A 21,382-nucleotide genomic window follows, 5' to 3' on the forward strand; every position below is an offset into this window, starting at 1 on the left:
AGTGACGGGAGGGTAAACAGAATTATTCTTAACCCATTGAGGCCTGAAAAACCGCTGGGCGATTTTAAAATAAGCCTCTAATTTTCTGGAAATTCTGGAAAAATTCTGGAAAAAAAAGTGTGAACTCTTCTACTAAATAATAGATTTTTCAGCCTCTGTAGCAGATAGAAATGAAATTCAAAAAGTATTTGAGAGCTTATACAAAATACTACAAAACGACCTAAACGCTTTCCAGGCTTCAATGGGTTAATCTGAGTCTTTGGGTCACACCCATTTATCCAACATGGTCTCACAGAAATCCGTGAAATAGCCACAGATTTCGCTTAACTCAAAATCCGTGGAATAGCCACGGAATCGCTCAAATTTCCGTGAAACTGACACGGATTTCGCTACAATGCAAGTTAATGACAGTCATATCCCGTGGCTATTCCAACATACAAAGTGATTATGTACATTCACTGAGTGAATATTTAGAAAATAAAACATATATTTCTCGCTAGAAATGTGATCAAAATCCATTTTTATGCAGAAACTAAGTCAAAATATTAATTTTTTCACTAAAAATGAGAGAACTGTCCGCCATGTTTTTTGTTTTTTGTCCTTGAAAGTCACGTGACTTGGAACAAACCAATAGGAACAAATATCCATGGGATAGCCACGGGATATGACTGTCATTAACTTGCATTGTAGCGAAATCCGTGTCAGTTTCACGGAAACTTGAGCGATTCCGTGAATATTCCACGGATTTTGAGTTAAGCGAAATCCGTGGCTATTTCACGGATTTCTGTGAGACCAGGTTCCATTTATCATATTCAGCATCATTGTTGACAAGCCAAAGATATTTTAACTATTTATATATCATTGAAGATACATTACCAGTCAAAAGCTTTTTAGATTCTGTAGTTATGAAACTGCAACTCCTCGTGTGCCTCCCTGTAGAACCTGATAATGTAATAAATTCCCATTAATGTACACTGTAAAAAATAATCTGTTAAATTTACGGTAAAATACCGGCAGCTGTGGTTGCCAGAATTACACCGTAAAAATTACATTGAGTGGGTTTTCTACTGTAAATTTAAATGTAAATATCAGCAAAAACTGTAATTTAGACTGAGTAGTCCCTTAATTTAAAAGTAATTGTGTCCTTGAGACAATATGGTATTTCTCCATTCATTTTACATGATTTTTAAAAATATTTTTACAGTATAACTGTGTTTTTCAAAAGTTTTGTTCTATTCTGTGATTTACAGTAATTAAAAGTGTCTATTATGGTGATATGCAATTTTTTATTTTAGGCCGTATTTCTCATGCAATTTGACAGCTTTTTACTGATATTTCTACAAACACTTTCTACAGTGTAATAAAAATCTGCACTTGAGTCCATTGAAAATGTAATAAAACCTGATAATGTCATAACTTCCCGATAATGTAATAAAGTGCATTTCCCAATAATGTAATACACTTTTTTTTTTTTTACCAATAATGTAATAAAGTATTACATTAATGGGAAGTTATTACATTATCAGGTTTTATTACATTTTCAATGGACTCAAGTGCAGATTTTTATTACATTAACAGGGTTATTACATTAACGGGAATTTATTACATTATCAGGTTCTACACTCCCTCTGTTCATTTTCTGAACATCTGACATGGAAAAAGGAATAAGCTGCTATATTTGGTGAAACAAAGAATTTATGGAAGTTAAAGTAGGAAATTGACAAACCACCAGCACGTCATGTTAGGTGTGTGTTATTATCAGCTGCCTTATTTCATGCAGGATTCATAACTGAATTGTCCGACGATTTATGGAAGGCAGCAACAGACAAAAATATGCTTTATGAGTTTTTTAGGTGTGTGTGTATGTGTGTGTGTGTGTGCGTGGGTGCGTGTGTGCGTGTTTGAACATTTATGTTCATTTCTGTTGTGAATTATTCTGGATGTGAAATGACAGATGTTATGTCAGATAAGATTATTTTACATTTTATTTGTATCATGTTACCTCATAAGACCACAGCATTGTTTTTACATGTGTACTGTACTAGATGAGGACTTGAATAAACCTCTAGATGGCAGCAACCTGACTGGATGAGGCCTTTTTTATGATTTACACATTACTACTCAAACCTGAAGCTGGTAACACAGCAAAGAGCAAAGATAATAATAATTAGGATGTTGAGCATGGACTCGATACTCAGCATTTTTAGTGTTTTATTGTGTTAAGAAGGAGTAATAATTTAAACTTTTAGCTATTTTGAATGTTTTTCTATCAGGCAGTGCAGATCAAATTTGTCTTCACATCACATCCATGTTCTTGTTGCAGCCTGGGGCTTTTGGTGGGATGGCACATAATAAATTAAGTCACTTTGGCTGCCAATAACTGCAGCTCAAATTATCACACTAATGTTATTGTCATGCAGATACAGATCATTTGCTTATCATACATCATCTGGGCTTTAAATCAAGAATGGCTTCTGTATGTCTGTATGAACAATTAAAAAAAAAAAGGTTATGTTTTATTGAAATTTACCTCTATGCATGGAGAGATGGAAAGTAAAGTTGAAAAAGTAAAGGTGCAAATAAAAATTGAGTAAAATGATTTTGGGGAAAAAATAAAGAAATGGAAAACATAGAAATAAAAAAGAAATAATTAGATAAAATAAAATAAAAAGTAAAAATGTATTATAAAAAAAGTAAAAATGTATTATAAAATAAAATTATATATATACTGTATATATATATGATATTATATTATATTTTGCAATGATGATAAATAGTCTAAGATTAACAATACATGAACTACAGGCCTTTCCTTACCTTACACCTTCTAAAACATAGAAATAAAAAGGAAGAATTAGATAAAACAAAATCAAAACAAAACAGATCGCAATAGTGTTAAAATAAAATAAAAAGTAAAAATGTATTATAAAAAAAGTAAAAATGTATTATAAAATAAAATTATATATATATATATATATATATATATATATATATATAATTTTATTTTATAATACATTTTTCCTTTTTATTTTATTTTAAAACATAGAAATATTTTTATTTTAAAACATAGAAATAAAAAGGAATAATTAGATAAAATCAAATCAAAACAAAACAGATCGCAATAGTGTTAAAATAAAATAAAAAGTAAAAATGTATTATAAAAAAAACTAAAATTAAAAATATTATAAAATAAAATAATATATATATATATATATATATATATATATATATATATATATATATATATATATATATATATATATATATATAAATAGCCTATATATTATATTATATTATGTTATATTATTGCAATGATGATAAATAGTCTAAGATTAACAATACATAAACTAAAGGCCTTTCCTTACCTTACACCTTTCTGTGGCCCATCCGAGAGTGAAGAGGAGGCTCGTGCGGGTAGGGAGGGATGAGAGAGAGAGAGAGAGAGAGAAAGAGAGAGGGAGAGAGAGAGAGGACTGTGCGCGCGCGTTCAGGCAGGACAGCAGGGCGCGCGGGACTTCAGCACACCGGCCGGGTCAAGAAGCTGCAAGGATGGAGATCCGACCAGACAGGTTTAAGGCGGTCGCGGGCAAAACTCTGGGGAAAATTCACAGGTACACCTATTTTAAATCTCCTCGACTCCACCTCTGACTTTTTTCCCCGATTTTACGCGTTTGCTGGTTTTGTTCTGCGGGACAAAGCAGTTCAGCCTGCTGCTGCTTCCCATCCTCTCCTCCTCCTCCTCCTCTTTCTCCTCCAAACAGCAACTCTAGGCAAAAAAAAAAAGTTTCTTAGATATTGATTTCAACTGTGAAAAGAGGCGACTGTTGGGTTTCAGCCGCAAACGTCGGTTTAGCTGCAAAAATCCGTCTTTGCGCAGCGCCAGGTGCAGTGATTGGACTGATGGAAGTGGGTGAAGATGCTGTCAGCAGTGGATAAAATGTTCGGCTGTCTTTTCATGAATATTTCATTATTATTTGGGGGGAAACAGCAAACAAACTAATACAGAAACTAGCTAGAACCGAAGTCAATTGTTAAAAGTGTGCAGTAAAAGTGCAGTGAACTCGTTGCACACATTTTCTCTATAAAAAAAAAAAAAAAAAAGTCCTGAATAATGTTTCTCTCCGGAACTCTTGATTTTCCGTTTGTTTGTTTATTTGTTTGTTTGCTCTTGTCAGATGTGGCCCAGCTCAAAGTGGATTAAGTATATTGGTGTTTCAGACGAGTGTGTGAGTGTAGTTACATAATGATTCCGTGCAGTTTTCTGAATGAGAGCTCTATCTATCTATCTATCTATCTATCTATCTATCTATCATCTATCTATCTATCTATCTATCTATCTATCTATCTATCTATCTATCTATCTATCTATCTATCTATCTATCTATCTATTTATCTATCTATCTATCTATAGGTTATACCTTTTGTAGCATTTCAGAGTATTTACTGGCTGAAAGTTCCTTCTGTCTCACTTTAATCACTGAAACATGAGATATCAGGCCATTATTCAATGAATTGACCAAGGAAAGTCATTTTAAGGAACTTAATTTTTTTTTGCCACAACACAGAAGTGATAGCTGAAGCCCTTATCTATTCTCTCTTCAAAGTCACCAGACTCCATTGACAAAAACAGTAATTTTACTGGTCAACACATCTGTGATCTAGTTTGTTTCTGTTATTGTGTGACTTTAGTGAATCCGAACTAACCCTTTTAAACATCAAAGTCACAAAATATTATCTGTTGTCTATCTACCGTTAAATCTACCGCCAAACTATCCCTTGGTGGCTATTATAATACTCTAATTTATTTTATTTTATTTAGCAAAAATGGCAAATATATATTTAGCTTCTAGCTTGTGGACTGAATTAAATTTAACCATTCCAACCAATGAAATCTGTCCATCTGTATCACCTCTAGAGCCTTTATTTGATCCACAGTAACTCTTTGCAACGTTAATGAAGAAGTTGACCTTGAATTATTGTGCATGTGTCATTTTTAAAGTAAACATCAACCACAGTAGTCTCTTATTCATAAATGTGTTTAAGTGGAGAGAAAAAAAAGTTGTATATCATTACAAAAGTTGCAACACAGATTGGTGTTCTGACAATATTTCAGTTTTAAAAAAAGAGAGATTAAGAACACTGATAGAACCTCATGCAATAACCGCTTTAAGCTTTTGCTCTCTCAGGATTTGAGGTAGCAACCAAACGTATAAATCCCGTCCTGAAATAGCCTGTTTTTCAGTCCAGCTGTCGAGCCACGCAAATCCCTAAACTCTCCCCTCCCACTCACTCCATCCCAGCCCATGTCACTTCCTCCAGCCTCTCCCTCATCCTCCTCCATCCTCCATCCATCCATCCATCCATCCATCCATCCCTCCATTGAGCCACTGAGAAACCAGCACAGATAACTTTCAGCCTATCGGGGTCTCCCAGATTAACGGACATGCAAATCTCAGGCTTTTTCTCTCTTACTGGTCGTGAGCCATGCATGTGCACGGCCACAGCTGATGCTATGAGAGATGTGATGTATAAGATTGGATCCAGATTGGTTTTAGTGGGCGTTTCCTCGGCTTAGCCAGTGAACTCTGGTTTTATGTGGCCGTGGTGTTAGGTGCGGGCACAGTTTCAGGACAAAAAAGTGGATATTTTCTTTGAATTTATGTGGGAAAATGCAGGTTTTGAGGCGTGTGTGTGCGTGTGTTCTTGTAATTCCTACGTAGTGAGGACCGGAACACTTTTTTAACCAACAATGTGAGGACATTTTTGCAAAGTGAGGACATTTCGGCCGGTCCTCACTTCTTTAAAGGCTTTTTTGAGATATCAGACATTTTTTAAGGGTTAAAGGTTACATGATAATGATAATTAACTGAACCTGTATTGTGTGGTTACAAAATGAACTAAAATTATAGTAAAAATGTCCTTCATTTTCATCTTTGTCAACTTTCATACATAATGAAGGTGGATAATAAAAGGAAATAAAGGCAAAATTTACTGTGACCTCTTTTAATCTCCCACCCAACAAATAACCCATTACAAAAAACTAAAACTAATAAAAACTAAACTAAAACTAGCAAACTCAGTCTAAAAACTAATTAAAATTAACTGAATTTGAAAACAAAAATTGACAATGAAAATTAAAACCAAAACTAATGAAAAATCCCAAACTATTATAACCTTGCCAGGGAATTTACTATTCCAATGAGGGCCCTCACAAAGATAGAAAAACAAGAATGGGTGTGTGTGTGTGCGTGCGCGTGTTTGTGCACGTGCCCTAATATTGATAATTTCTAATGCTGCTGAAATAACTACTTTTATACTAGCCTGCAAGTTTGTATAACTGCAACACAGTAAAAGCACTGATTAATTTCTAAGGGAAATAAAACATTCCCATTCCAACATTTAGATATGCATCCAAATCAGGCACACTTGTATTGGATTGTTAAATGTAGGCAATTCATTACTCAGCTAGTTGAATGTAGATAGATAGATAGATAGATAGATAGATAGATAGATAGATAGATAGATAGATAGATAGATAGATAGATAGATAGATAGACAGACAGATAGATAGATAGATAGATAGATAGATAGATAGATAGATAGATAGATAGATAGATAGATAGATAGATAGACTGACTTTATTTATCCCAAGCTGAAATTACAGTGTAGCAGCAGCATTACACACAGAGACAATGACAACACAATTAAATAAAAAGAACAACCTAGGCATACTTCAAGCAATAAAATATAAAAATACAATAAAATACAATAAAAAATAAAGTGTCTAAAGAAGGAGTAAGTATTAAGGAGTAGAATAGAATTCCAGTGCAGAATAAATATGAATATACAGTATAAAAATGTTGGTGCTATGAAACAAATAGCGTTGGTGTTAGGTGCGGGCACAGTTTCAAAACAAAAAAGTGGATATTTTGTTTGAATTTATGTGGGAAAATGCAGGTTTTGAGGCGTGTGTGTGTGTGTGTGTGTGTGTGTGTGTGTGTGTGTGTGTGTGTGTGTGTGTGCATCCTGAGCACAGGACATCCCAGCTCTGTGTGAATAGATGAGAGTGTCTGCTGTGTGCAATCTCACCACCTCACAGACAAAATCCCTCCTGATGAAAGCAGCCAGGAGTTCATCTATTATTTAAACATTTTCTCCATCAGAATGCATCTCCTGTTTCTATATTAAACTCCACTAGGTAAGCATAAACTTCATCACTGTAAGGTCAAGTGCACTCCACAATTCTACCCTCACCTTTTCCTTCTTTAACATCTTCAAATGAATGCCTAAATATCATCTATTCATCTCCTCGTGCCAACTCCACAGCCTGACTACTCGAAATATAATCACACTGTAACTGTCTTCTTAACACCATCTTGACTGTTAAAATTCCCAATAACTGCCCACTTTGCAGCTCACTTCAATGCCACATTTTGGTTTATATAAAAGACTTTCAAATGAATCAGGTGTCGATTTGCATCTGCAGGATTGCCTGGCCACACAAAGAGAGCTTGTGTTTCACTACGCATGCACAAGGCAATACAGAATATAGCAAGTAATCCATTTTTAATCCATTTTACTTGGGGTGGAGTGCTGCATTTTCAGTTACAGTACACGGTGGTCTGAGAAGCGGTCTAAATAATATATTAAAATAATAATGACATGTACCTATATGCCTCTTTTTTGGTTTTAGCATTCAGGCTTTGCAACTTGCAAATGTTTGTCATCATTTTAATTAAAGCATTTATTATCATTATATATGGAAGTAAATCTGTGTCATAGGAGTTTGAAATAAAAAAGACATTGAATTTCTAGCACTATATTGCGGTCTAATTTTTTGCGGTTTAATTTTTTGAGGTTGAATTCTTTGTGGTTTAATTTTTTGAGGTTTAATTTTTTGAGATTTAATTTTTTTAGGTTGAATTTTTTGCGGTTGAATTTTATGCGGTTGAATTTTTTGCTGTGTAATTTTTTGCAGTTGAATTTTTTGCGGTTGAATTTTTTTAGGTTTAATTTTTTTGCCGTGTAATTTTTTGCTGTGTAATTTTTTGCAGTGTCATTTTTTGCGGTTTCATTTTTTGCGGTTTCATTTTTTGAGGTTTCATTTTTTGAGGTTTCATTTTTTGAGGTTTCATTTTTGCGGTTTCATTTTTTGCGCTTGAATTTTTTTAGGTTGTATTTTTTGCGCTTGAATTTTTTACGTTGAAAAACATTCAGATACATAATTTCAACGCATAAATATTCAGTGCTAGAAATTCAACGGTTTTTTTTTATTTCAAACTCCGATGACACAGATTTACTTCCATAATTATAAGAGTTATTGCCCATCATTGTGTTATAGATTAAAGTATGTTCTTGACATAAATACTTTAAATACACCCAGAGACTCCTGTGTGCATGTGCACAGAGAGGTTTCCTGATGATTGAGGGGGTTGGATTACATGTTTTGAACCTCTTGCACAATTCACTGTAGTAGGGCTGTCCCCGACATAATAAACTTTACAATAACCATCTAAGTGATGTTTATAGATTGTTTATAAACCATTTTACATACATATTTAATCGTTAAATGTTTTAAAACAATTTCTTCAAGGTACACTGTAAAAAATGTTTGTAGAAATAACAGTAAAACACTGTCAAATACATCAGAAATAGGGCGTAAAATTAAAAATTGTATATCACCATATTAGACACTTTTAATTACCGTAAATCAGAGAATAGCACAAAACCTCTTTCTGTCATAAACTGGAAGAAACACACAGTTTTGCTGTAAAAATATAACATTTTCATGCAAAATTTATGGAGGAATACCATGATGTGTGAATGAATGACACAATTAGCCTAAAAATAACAGGAATATTCAGTCTAAATTACAGTTTTTACTGATATTTACATTTAAATGTACAGTAGAAAACCCACTCACTGTATTTCTTACGGTGAAGTTCTGGCAACCACAGCTGCCAGTATTTTACCGTAAATTAAACAATTATTTTTTACAGTGTATATGAATGATTTCAAAATCATTAACACACTTAATATGGTGTTAAAAATGTTAAAATGAGTGCAAAATTATTAATAAACTAATAATTGTAATGTCATTGTTTGTTAATGGTAAAGTAACATCAACTGACATTAATATACCATCTATTTGGCATTTATGAATTATAGTTCAACATTAATACATTTTCTGTTTACCATTAGAAATTGCCTATATACGGTTTATAAATGATGATTAAACTGTTTCTGTTTACCATTTATAAATGATGGTTATTGTAAAGTGTTACCAAAATTCTCAGTTGACACTCATAACATTTTGTTGAGTAATCAGATAGCTGATTTAAGATTTTTCTCCACAAAGAATCAGGCAAAAGCACCATTTTAAATCTTGTGTTTCCAAGAAATGCTCATCAAGTTTATCGGAAATAGTCTTTCAGCCTAAAAAAAAATGACAGAAAAAATCTTAAAAATAAATCAGCTGTATATTGTAGGAGGTAAGAAAGCCAAAAGTAATAATTTTCATAATACAAGCAGAAAAAAATGCTACGGTAAAAAACCGGCAGCTGTGGTTGCCAGAACTTTACCGTAATAAATACGATGCAACTTTTTTACTGTATAAATAAAACGTTTTTCCATCAAAAGAAACGCTGTTTTGCCATATAACTGACAAGAAAATACTTAAATGCTGCATAAATTAAAGATTTTGTAAGCTGTTTCGTACATTTAACAGTTAGAAAAAGAATTTTTACAAAAGATAAATGCAAAAATTACAGTGATGGCTTGCATATATATTACAGTATATTTTTGTTACAAACACAAAAAAAAATGAATTTACCCATTTATCATTTTACAGTCTTTTACTGTCATGGTTTAGCAGTTTTTCACCGTAAAATCTACAGACATTTTTTAAGTCATTACATTCCAGGAGTCCTTTTGATTAGATAATAATCACTGTGATAATTGTTGAAGATATTGGACTGCTGTCAAGTATAAAAATACAGAAAAACACATTTTGAAAAGACTCCAGCATGCTACATTTAAGACACTTCTTCTTTTTTTCTCTGTCTTGATATTTTATCTTCCCGTCTGTTCATATCAGTGTGTCACTCTCTGTACTGGTACTGTTTGTTGTGTGTGCGTGTGGAAATTGGCTACGTGCAAACAGGTTTATTGGAGGGTCCCCATAGATGATGAATCTGCACGAAGTGAGCAGTTTGGAAAGTCAGCTGCAGCCGCTCAGCATGCCTGGTTATTGGCAGCGAAGCTGTTTGTACCCATGATGTCAGTAATGCTTCATTATTTCATATTTATGCTGCTGCCATGTGTTGCTGGGTTTAAAAAACACGGGGACACACGACAGAACGGGAGAGCAAAGAAACAACAAGAGAAGGAGTATTTTTAACCCTATAAAGCCAAATGTATCATATTTGTTACACAATAACTTATTTGAAAATTTGTCAGTTGTCATTTTATTGCATTTCATACATTATGCATTAAATAAAGCAACATACAGTCTTTTTCTCATTTAGGTAAACTAGGTAAAGGTTTAACTGACATAATTAGGTATATTAAGAGTAAAATTGAGAATAATCTCTCGAATAATTCAAAGAAATACTTTTTTTTTGGTGTGAAAACGTCATATCAGCAGATGTATGATGTTGTGTTATATGGAAAAAAAAATATTTTGTATGTTTGAGGAAAATGTTAAAAGGAAAGTCTAAAACTTTGACTTTCCTTTTAACATTGGTTAAAAATATTAGGTTTTATATGTTTTTGTTAGTTCAAGAAAAACAAACTGTGAGCAACAAATTGCACAAAAAGACCCGATGTATCAAATATGATACAAATTAGAATTCATATATATGCAAATTCATATCTATTATTTTTATTTGTCAGCAGGTTTTTTTTTTTTTATTTAATTTTCTGGCAATTATTTCATGGTTCAGGCTTTATAGGGTTAAAATATATTTTATGATCCATCCCACATTGTAAAAAAATATCTGTAGATTTTACAGTGAAACACTGCTAAACCATGACAGTAAAAGACCGTAAAATGATAAATGGGTTAATTCAGTTTCAGTAACAATGAAACACCGTAAATGTATATATCAGCCAAAAGATTATTTTTTACTTTTTTTTTTGAAAAATACATTACTTCACTGTAAAATACACTGGCACAGTGAATATAAAAAATATACTAACATATTTACAAGCCATCATTGTCATTTTTAGCATTTATTTTTTGTAAAAATACATTTTCTCACTGTTAAAAAGTATTTTTTACAGTTTTGTTTTGAGGAAAATACATTACTCCAGTGCAAAATACACTGTAATATGTAATTTATGTAATATATATACAAGCCGCCACTGTCATTTTTGCAATCATCTTTTGTAAAAAAGTACTTTGTCTCACTGTTAAATGTACTAAACACCATATTGCTAACAAAACTATACTGTAATATTTAATGGTAAAATCTTTAATTTATGCATTTTCATTTATAAAGTATTTGCTTGTCAATTATATGGCAAAACAGTGTTTCTTTTGATGGAAAAACTTTTTATTTATACAGTAAAAAATGGAATAAAATGGCAATCTTAAACGTGAAATCAACAGTGCCAATATCTTTTTACCGTAATATTAAAAAAAGTTGCACCGTATTTATTACGGTAAAGTTCTGGCAACCACAGCTGCCGGTTTTTTACCGTAAAAACAACTGTTGTTTTTTTTACAGTGTACTTTTTACTCCACTACATTTATCTGCCAGCTTTAGTTACTTTTAGGGTCGAGATTTAACATAAAAAACATGATGAATTTAAAGTGATTAGACTTTTTATTTTATTTTATTAAACCTTATAACAGTATGTTAAGTAGTTAAAATGAGCTCTATTTTTTACCAAATTAAAATTCTGCTAAAATTTCAATAAATCAGTTTAACCCTTTATCAGGCAAAGAACTATATTTGGTAGTTAGAGTCAGGTAATATTTCGAGAAAAAAGCAAGATTAAAGTGGCAAACCTACAAGAAAAAAGATGCAGATTTAAGAGATTTTAAAATGGCAATCTTAAACGTGAAATCAACAGTGCCAATATCTTTTTACCGTAATATTAAAAAAAGTTCTACCGTATTTATTACGGTATTACGGTACAGTGCAGATTATCATTAGCTGTCTGGTAAAGGTAGTAAAAAAAAATGTGTGTATGTGTGTGTGCAGATGCAGTCAGCACTCACACAGTGATTGAGTTATACTATGTGAGTATCTGGATAATACGTCTATGAAGGTCACACGTGTGGGTGTTTGATCGCTGTGTTTAAATGTGTGTGAGTGTGTGTGTGTGTGTGTCCACAGGAGAGAGAGAAAAAAAAAGTGGTGTGACAGGATGGGGAGGAGGGTGTCTCCCTGGGTGACACAGTCCCACCGAGACCCAATCTGTTCACTTCAGGGAGAGAGAGAGGCTGCAGAGGAAGGAAGGGGGAGACACCACTATCACAATGACAAAATCACTGCAGTTTAAAAATATTTCAATTCCTCAAGCTACACTGTTAAAAATGTCTGTAGATTTCAACCTGGTCTCACAGAAATCCGTGAAATAGCCACGGATTTCGCTTAACTCAAAATCCGTGGAATAGCCACGGAATCACTCAAATTTCCGTGAAACTGTCACAGATTTCGCTACAATGCAAGTTAATGACAGTCATATTTTTCTGGCGAGATCTTCACCACAAAGTGATTATGAACATTCACTGAGTGAATATTTAGAAAATAAAACATATATTTCTCGCTAGAAATGTGATCAAAATCCATTTTTATGCAGAAACAAAGTCAAAATATTAATTTTTTCACTAAAAATGAGAGAACTGTCCGCCATGTTTTTTGTTCTGACCGCCGGGACCTTGAAAGTCACGTGACTTGGAACAAACCAATAGGAACAAATATCCATGGAATAGCCACGGGATATGACTGTCATTAACTTGCATTGTAGCGAAATCCGTGTCAGTTTCACGGAAATTTGAGCGATTTCTGTGAGACCATGTTGGTAGATTTTACGGTTAAAAAACTGTTAAACCGTGACAGTAAAAGGCCGTAAAATGATAAATGGGTTAATTCAGTTTCAGTAACAATGAAACACCCTAAATGTATATATCTTTTTTGGGGGGGAAAAATACATTACTTCACTGTAAAATACACTGGCACAGTGAATATAAAAAATATACTAACATATTTACAAGCCATAACTGTAATTTTTAGCATTTATTTTTTGTAAAAATACATTTTCTCACTGTTAAATGTACTAAACACCATATCTCTAACAAAAATATACTGTAATATTTAATGGTAAAATGCATTTATAATATATTTTCTTGTCAATCATATCTGCCATATGACAAACAGCGTTTCTTTTGATGGAAAAACGTTTTATTTTTTACGGTAAAATATGGAATAAAATGGCAATCTTAAATGGGAAATGAACAGCTAATATCATTTTACCGTAATATTAGAAAAAGTTGCACCGTATTTATTACGGTAAAGTTCTGGCAACCACAGCTGCCGGTTTTTTACCGTAAAAACAACAGGTTTTTTTACAGTGTACACTGTAAAAAATGTCTGTAGATTTTACGGTGAAAAACTGTTAAACCATGACAGTAAAAGACCGTAAAATGATAAATGAGTTAATTCAGTTTCAGTAACAATTAAACACTGTAAATGTATATATCAGCCAGAACAGTATTTTTACAGGTTTTAAATTAAAAAAAAAAACATTACTCTATTACTGTAAAATACATTGGCACCGTGTTTGTAACAAAAAGCATCACTGTAATTTTTGCATTTATTTTTTGTAAAAATACTTTTTCTCATTGTTAAATGTACTAAACACCATATCTCTAACAGAAATATACTGTAATATTTAATGGTAAACTCTTTCATTTATGCGGCATTTATAAAGTATTTTCTTGTCAATTATATGTCAAATCTTTTGATGGAAAAACCTTTTATTCATACGGTAAAAAATGGAATAAATGCAATCTTAAACGTGAAATCAACAGTGTCAATATCTTTTTACCGTAATATTAGAACAAGTTGCACCGTATTTATTACGGTAAAGTTCTGGCAACCACAGCTGCCGGTTTTTTACCGTAAAAACAACAGGTTTTTTTTACAGTGTACCACCCATACTTATACTACACCTGACCTACAAATAGAGGGCAAATACTGGGGACATTTTTAGGCGAGAGGACCAGAGTGGTAGGGTCGACACCATGCAGGGAAAAAGCTTGATTTCCATACAGCACAATGAAGGATCAGTTCAGCACACGGCTGTGGACAAATAATGACCAGGGCGACTGGCGTTATATAATATTTTACTGTCAACCTCCCTCTCTGTCTCTGCCTCTCCATCATCCTCTTACCAGAGGATTACGTGGAGCGCTCGGTGAATTGGTGAATTTAATAAACAGGGTAACAAAAGTCCCAGGTCACCGACTGGCACGTGAGACTTGCAGAATTTATTTTTTCATGGCTGATTAAATTGCTGCAAAAATCACAATTTAGGCAGAATTCTTAATATTGTCTCACAGTTTAAAAGTAAATATGAAAAGGTTGTCTCTAGCTTCAGCTCCTTATAAAAGAAAGAATGTTGTATGTGATGTTGTATTTTTTTCTTAATCGTATCGTAAGTGTTTGCATATGTATTTTGTATATTGTACGTATTTTTTTATTTATTTATTTTTTTGTTTGTTTTTGTTTTTTTGTTCGTTTTTTGTTTCGTAATTCTCTGCTTTTTTACATCATGGCCAGGGGACTACAGCTGAAAACTAGCCTTCTGGCTAACTCTGGCTTTTTTAACCATGTATAATCATGTGTTTTATGAAATTGCACTGTCCCCTTTTAAATAAACTAATAATAATAATACTGGTTATCATACATGCTGTAAATTGAAATAGTATTTAAGGACTTTCAGATTAGAATTAAATATTCCCTAACTGATGGGAAAATTTATCTGTGACCTGCAGATAATTTTATAAGTAAGGATTAATTAATCATTTAGTTCTTTGACAGAAAATTGATTGGCAACAAAGTTATTATAATCAAGTAAGAGTATTTTAAAGCAAAAATTGCAAAAGAAAAAAAAGCTGGTTACAGATTATCAGATGTGTTTTTGCAGCACCTCAGTATTAAAAATGATAGCTACTTCAAGATACAAATATGAGACTGTATAAAGTGTATTTTCACTAAATATTTGGTGTTTTAAAAAAACAACAACAATCTATTATTACTTTGTTAACTGAATCAAACGGTTTAAATCCATTAGGCATTGAGGTCCATTCTTAGACTGAATCACATTGATTCATTTATTGACTTGTCAAGTTGACTTTGTACATTTCATGTCAGATTTAATTATTTTTTAAAGGTTTTATGTTGCAGGTTGAACTGCTTTTATTGCTCAGGTATAAAGCACAGACATGAGCTCGGTTTATTAATGAATGAATGCTTTATTTCGGTTACAAAAAACAACAAAAAAAGACAACAAAATAAAATCATGTTTTTACAAAAGAATCCATCAGACAGCAACCGAAAAAGGAACAGACTGAAGCCACTAAAGGCTTATTTTTGCCTCTCCTGTACCATCTACATGCATATACATTATATTATATACATTACATTAACTGAGTAATTGTTACAATTGTTACAAAACACATGATACCTTAAACTAAAAAATCAAATTCAATCAAATTTCATTGTAACCCTTGATAATTTTAGATTTTAAAGTCTTCTTGAAAACTAACATAGAATTACACATCTTTATTTCATCATTTAGTCCATTAATCCATAATTTTACACCCAAAACTGACACACATCTGTATTTGAGATTAGTTCTGACTTTCTGAGTTTCAAACATTAGCATTAACCCCCTTAAGTTATAAATCCCCTGCCTTAATTTAAACATTTTTTGAATACAAACAGGAATTGACATGTTTACCACTCGAAAAACATAATTTCTAATGTTTTTGAATATACAAAAACATTAGAAATTATGTTTCGAGTGGTCGTTGCTGACTCTCCACTGACTCTGTTACTATTGTAATTATGATATTTCAGAGAGCCTGAGGTCACGGGACTCCTGCCTGCTCATGCTCTCTCTCTCGCTCATTAATTGTTGCCAGCTGAGACCAATCAGGTCCTCGCCATGCTACCTAGAGAAGCTCCATCAGCTGAGTGAGCTCGCTGCATTGTGAGCCTCACACGAAGGCAAATATCCAGAGACAAAGCTTCCTGTGTGTGCTCCATCCCTCTACCTGCCCAGTGACCTTCAATTATTTTACAAGTTTTGTGCTGGCTGTCTATCACACACCACACAAGTCAAGGTTATTATAGTTAACTAAAACTAACGAAATAACGAAAACTAGAATTGAAAAAACATTTTCGTTAACTGAAATAAAAATAAAAACGAGAGTTTTTTTAAAAAAAACGATAACTAACTGAAACTGTATTGTGTGGTTACAAAACTAACTAAAATTAACTAAAATTATAGTGAAAATGTTCTTAGTTTTCGTTTTTGTCAACTTTTTTCATTCATAATTCAGTGTATTTATTTGAACATGCAACACATGGTAAATATGTTTACTGAGACTGGGATGTTTACACTAGAACCAAAATTCAAAACACCCAGAACTGTAAGAGTTAATAACCTTATTGGGGCTGAGATGATAAAACCAAAGGAAACAAAGGAAACATTTATTATGACCTCTTTGAATCTGGCACCCAACACATAGCCCATTACAAAAAAACTAAAACTAATAAAAACTAAACTAAAACTAAGCATTTTCAAAAAATAAAAACTAAACTAAAACTAGAAAACTCACTCTAAAAACTAACTAAAACTAACTGAATTTGAAAACAAAAATTCACAACGAAATTAAAACTCAAACGAATGAAAAATCCAAAACTATTATAACCTTGATACAAGTAGAGGGAGACCCTCAGCTAGTCAGCTATTTTGAGACTCTTAAACAGAGTGAGATTGCCTTTTAGTGGGAAGCATCTGTAATTAACGGTAATTTTTGCTGGGGGCTAGCCTCGTTAGCTGGTAGCGTATGTGAAGGTGTCAGGCTGCAATCTGTCGTGAGGTTTAATGAGGATCCTCCTGCAACCTTCACTAACTCTGAAGCAGGATGCTGTGCTCCACTCAGGGGGCGAGTCAGCACGTTTGTTCAGCACAGAGAGGAGGAGGTGCTGCCAAGAGGAGGCCAGGGGCCACGGCCATCCTGAGACACTCTCTGGTCACAGAGGCAGAATACGGGAGGCCTCTGTGTTTTTTAACTTGAGCATTCTTGTTCTCTGTTTTTCCCCCTGCAATCAATGCACTTCAAATTAAAGCTGGATATTTGAAATGCAATGACAACCGGACAATTTGAAGAATAATTAATTGGATATGACATTAACTTGCATTGGAGCGAAATCCGTGTCAGTTTCACGGAAATTTGAGTGATTCCGTGGCTATTCCACGGACTTTGAGTTAAGCAAATCCGTGGCTATTTCACGGATTCCTGTGAGACCAGGTTGCTTTTTGACCCCCCCAACCACCCTGATCTCCTCCCACTGTGGAGGTTTGTCACACTCTGTCATCAGATGCTAAAGGCTGTTTTGTGTTAGTGTGTCAGTCCAAGATTTCTGTCCAGAAAACAATGTTGATATTGTACATTTTCTCCAAAGATCAGCTGATGAGAAGTTGAAAAGTTGCCTGCATCCTTTAGGTCAAACAACCACAGGACTGAAACACCGATCACAGTCCCTGAACCCTGCATACTGATTTATTGTTATGTTATGTTTGGTTATTTATTTATACCTTAAGACAGTGATCATCAACTGGCGGCCCGCGGGCCGAATCCGGCCCGCCAAACTGTCCAATCCAGCCCGTGACTGGATTCCAAAATTGTAAATCAAGGAGAAAATATCATGTGGTCCGCACTATTAAAGCAACTGAAAACAGCAACGACAACTGAGACTCTTAACTATCAGTAATCCACCATATAAGACTCTATTTAATGAGGACAAACTCGCTGCACTGTTTAAATTAACATTTATTGTTTCACACAGTACTTGTTTTTGTTTGGGGTTTTTTAGCGTAACTTTTCCTCATGCCATTACGTAACATGGTTGGTTTTTATTTCAGAGTCTCAACAACAAGCTTCAGACTAGACTTCTCAGTACAGAAAAAAAAGGAAAACCAACTGGCATAACTTAAAATATCATGTTATCAGAACAGAACAGGTCACAAATAATGATTGCACATCAAATAAACATACATAAAGGCTTAAAATGCCTTCAGTTTTGTAATGACATCAATAATAAATAAACATTAAAATAATATTATGCCAAAATTTGCTTTTTATTTCATTTTATTTGAGGGTCCGGCCCCCAAGGTGTTAATTAACTTACACATGTAAATATGTCACATTCTAACATCATGCTCTATGTAACCTACATAACTGCATCCAGTATCCTGCTTTTTTTTTCTTTATTGAAGCTGCTTCCAGTACTTACATATGAAAGTAGTATTGACCCCCTAGCTTAGCCACGTAGTTTTGGTTTAAATCTGCCACCCAGTGTGTCAGTATGTTTTTTTCCCCAAAGTTTTTTTTTTACCATTACTGGAGGGAATAAAAACAGGTTGCTGCCGATTTGTGCTTTGCAGAAAAGTACAATTTCACCATTTCTTCTGATAATGTAATCGCTTTTTGATCAACTTTTCAGCTTTGTTTTACAGAATTGGTCACAATTTCATCCCTCTGTTTCTTGCATTTGATGCACATGAGAATGCTCCTTGTCCGGAGGCCTCTGCACCTTCTGTCAAACATATATATATATATATATATATATATATATATATATATATATATATATATCATGTGCCTGCATGTGCTGTAGCTGAAACAATAATGAAGCGATGCTCTTGTGTTCAGTCAAACAGATAATTTCTCTGTGAAATATAAAATATTTACCCAGCTCTTAACCTATACAGAAAAATAAGATGTGTTTATAGATGGAGCAAGCAAAAAAATGGTAATTTTAGGGATGATTAAACATTTGACTAGCAGCCTAAAATAACTGCATTTAAGTGAAAGCAATCTGATTTACAAAAGGACTAAAAAACTGTATTAATGCCCAGCGTGGTGTGTCCTGAGGGAGTGGAAAGGCATGCCGGACCACGCCCAGCGCTAGTCTGTCCTTCTATATTCATTTCCGGAAGTAAATCATTTTTGTAATCCTAATCTGAATGTTGTGACAGATTAAGATCGAGAGAGAGAGAGAGAGAGAGAGGATGCAGCCTCTCTAATCTCTTACAAATTTGAAAATGTTGCTTTACAAAGTATTTCTGTCGTCTATTGTGTTTTATTTCACAAGTAGAATATCTCAAGATGGACCCAGTTTTAATTTACACATCAGTATACTGGCATATGTGTTATTTATATTGCTTGTTTATTTGTCGGATTGCATAGAGAGAGATTATGCTCTGTGAAAATGGGGGAGGGAGTGAAATCCCCATGCATAACTGAGAAATATAACGACTGGCTGCATAAGACACAGTGTATATATGCAGACAGGCTAACAGATAGATAGATAGTGACAGATCATGGTGTAAAAGCGGGCATAAATTATTTATCTCACCCAAAAACACATCAATAATTGAGCAGTGTCAGAGTCTGACTTGTGTTAGCGTGCGTGAATAAGTTATCTTGGAGATGTTGGTGTGCTGAGGGACGGAGGGAGATGAATTTGCTTGAAACAAACGGGCTGCGTTCAATGCAGTCAGCACTTGTTTTTTGGTAAACGTTCTTGATGCTCACAAGTGAAACAATTTTTTTAAAATGCAACCATCATCATCATCATCACATGGAACAAATCCTTGTGGTTATTGTAGCCGATTCTGTGCATAATTCTGCAGCTCACTGACTAACTGGATCAGCTCAATGGAAAGTGGACGAATCTATTTCCGTGTGAACCCACATTCACACACAAACACACTCAGGTTAAAGCGTATGCACTAGAAGGTGTGGCTCTATTTCTGATATAAAAAAATGTGTCTGCAGAATCATGTACGTGTATTAGCAACAATATTAAAAATAAAACTAATGACAAACCAAAACTATTATAACCTTGTTAGGGAATTCACTGTTCCAATGAGGATCCTCACAAAGAGAGAAGTACAAGAATGCGTGTGTGTGTGTGTGTGTGTTCTTGTACTTCCTACATAGTGGGGACCGGAACACGTTTTTAACCAACAGAGTGAGGACATTTTTGCAAAGTGAGGACATTACTAAAATTATAGTGAAAATGTCGTTCGTTTTCGTCTTTGTCAACTTTTTTCATACATAATGAAGATGTATGAAGACAAAGGAAATAAAGGCAAAATTTACTGTGACCTCTTTTAATCTCCCACCCAACAAATACCCCATTACAAAAAACTAAAACTAATAAAAACTACACTAAAACTAAAGCATTTCAAAACAATAAATATTAAACTAAAACTAGCAAACTCACTCTAAAAACTCATTAAAACTAACAGAATTTGAAAATAAAAATTAGCAACAATATTAAAAATAAAACTAATGAAAAACCAAAACTATTATAACCTTGCTAGGGAATTCACTGTTCCAATGAGGGTCCTCACAAAGAGAGAAGTACAAGAATGTGTGTGTGTGTGTGTGTGTGTGTGTGTGCGTGTGATACACAGATGGCCGCTCTCCTGACTTCTCTGTTTGACTCTTGTGGACAAAAATGCTCATCCTAACCTTCTTAAGTAGCAACAAATGTTGGTCCATTCGAAGGAAAAACTGATAATATACTAAAATAATTTAAAGGTAAACACAGACATTTCTTGGTTAGCACTATAAAAAAAACATTTAAGATAAAAAATTAAAGCATGCATGACAGAATAGATGTATTTTTGGAAATAACACTTCAAATATTGATTATGCTCTCTAGATCAATTTTGCACTTCACTGAATTGTCAATCTAGACCAGTAGTTCTCAACCTTTTTGAGTCGCGACCCCCAATTTAACATGCATGTTGTCCGCGACCCCCGCTCACTGAACACAATCTCACACGCACAGTTCAGATCACCCAAAAAAGACACAAAATGACCAAAAAAAGGAAACAAAATGACCAAAAAGACACAAAATGACCAAAAAAGACACAAAATGACCAAAAAAGACACAAAATGACCCAAAAAAGAAACAAAACGACCAAAAAAAGACACAAAATGACTAAAAAAGACACAAAATGACCAAAAAAAGGAAACAAAATGACCAAAAAAGACACAAATTGACCACAAAATGATAAAAAGGACACAAAAAAAGACACAAAATGACCAAAAAACACACAA

At 33.6% G+C, this 21,382-nt stretch overlaps 1 protein-coding gene across 1 annotated transcript in view; it reads left to right on the forward strand.

The window, feature by feature from the left end:
- The first annotated feature begins 3,469 nt into the window (after positions 1 to 3,469).
- The window catches only part of slc17a7a (solute carrier family 17 member 7a), a 31,234-nt gene continuing 13,321 nt past the window's right edge, over positions 3,470 to 21,382 (forward strand). Inside the window, exon 1 of the mRNA XM_059348593.1 lies at positions 3,470 to 3,611. Within this exon, the coding sequence (XP_059204576.1) occupies positions 3,550 to 3,611 (62 nt within the window). The 5' untranslated portion in view covers positions 3,470 to 3,549. The remainder of the gene's footprint in view (positions 3,612 to 21,382) is intronic.

The sequence above is a fragment of the Centropristis striata genome, chromosome 13 (assembly GCF_030273125.1).
Source record: "Centropristis striata isolate RG_2023a ecotype Rhode Island chromosome 13, C.striata_1.0, whole genome shotgun sequence".
Classification (NCBI taxonomy): Eukaryota; Metazoa; Chordata; class Actinopteri; order Perciformes; family Serranidae; genus Centropristis; species Centropristis striata.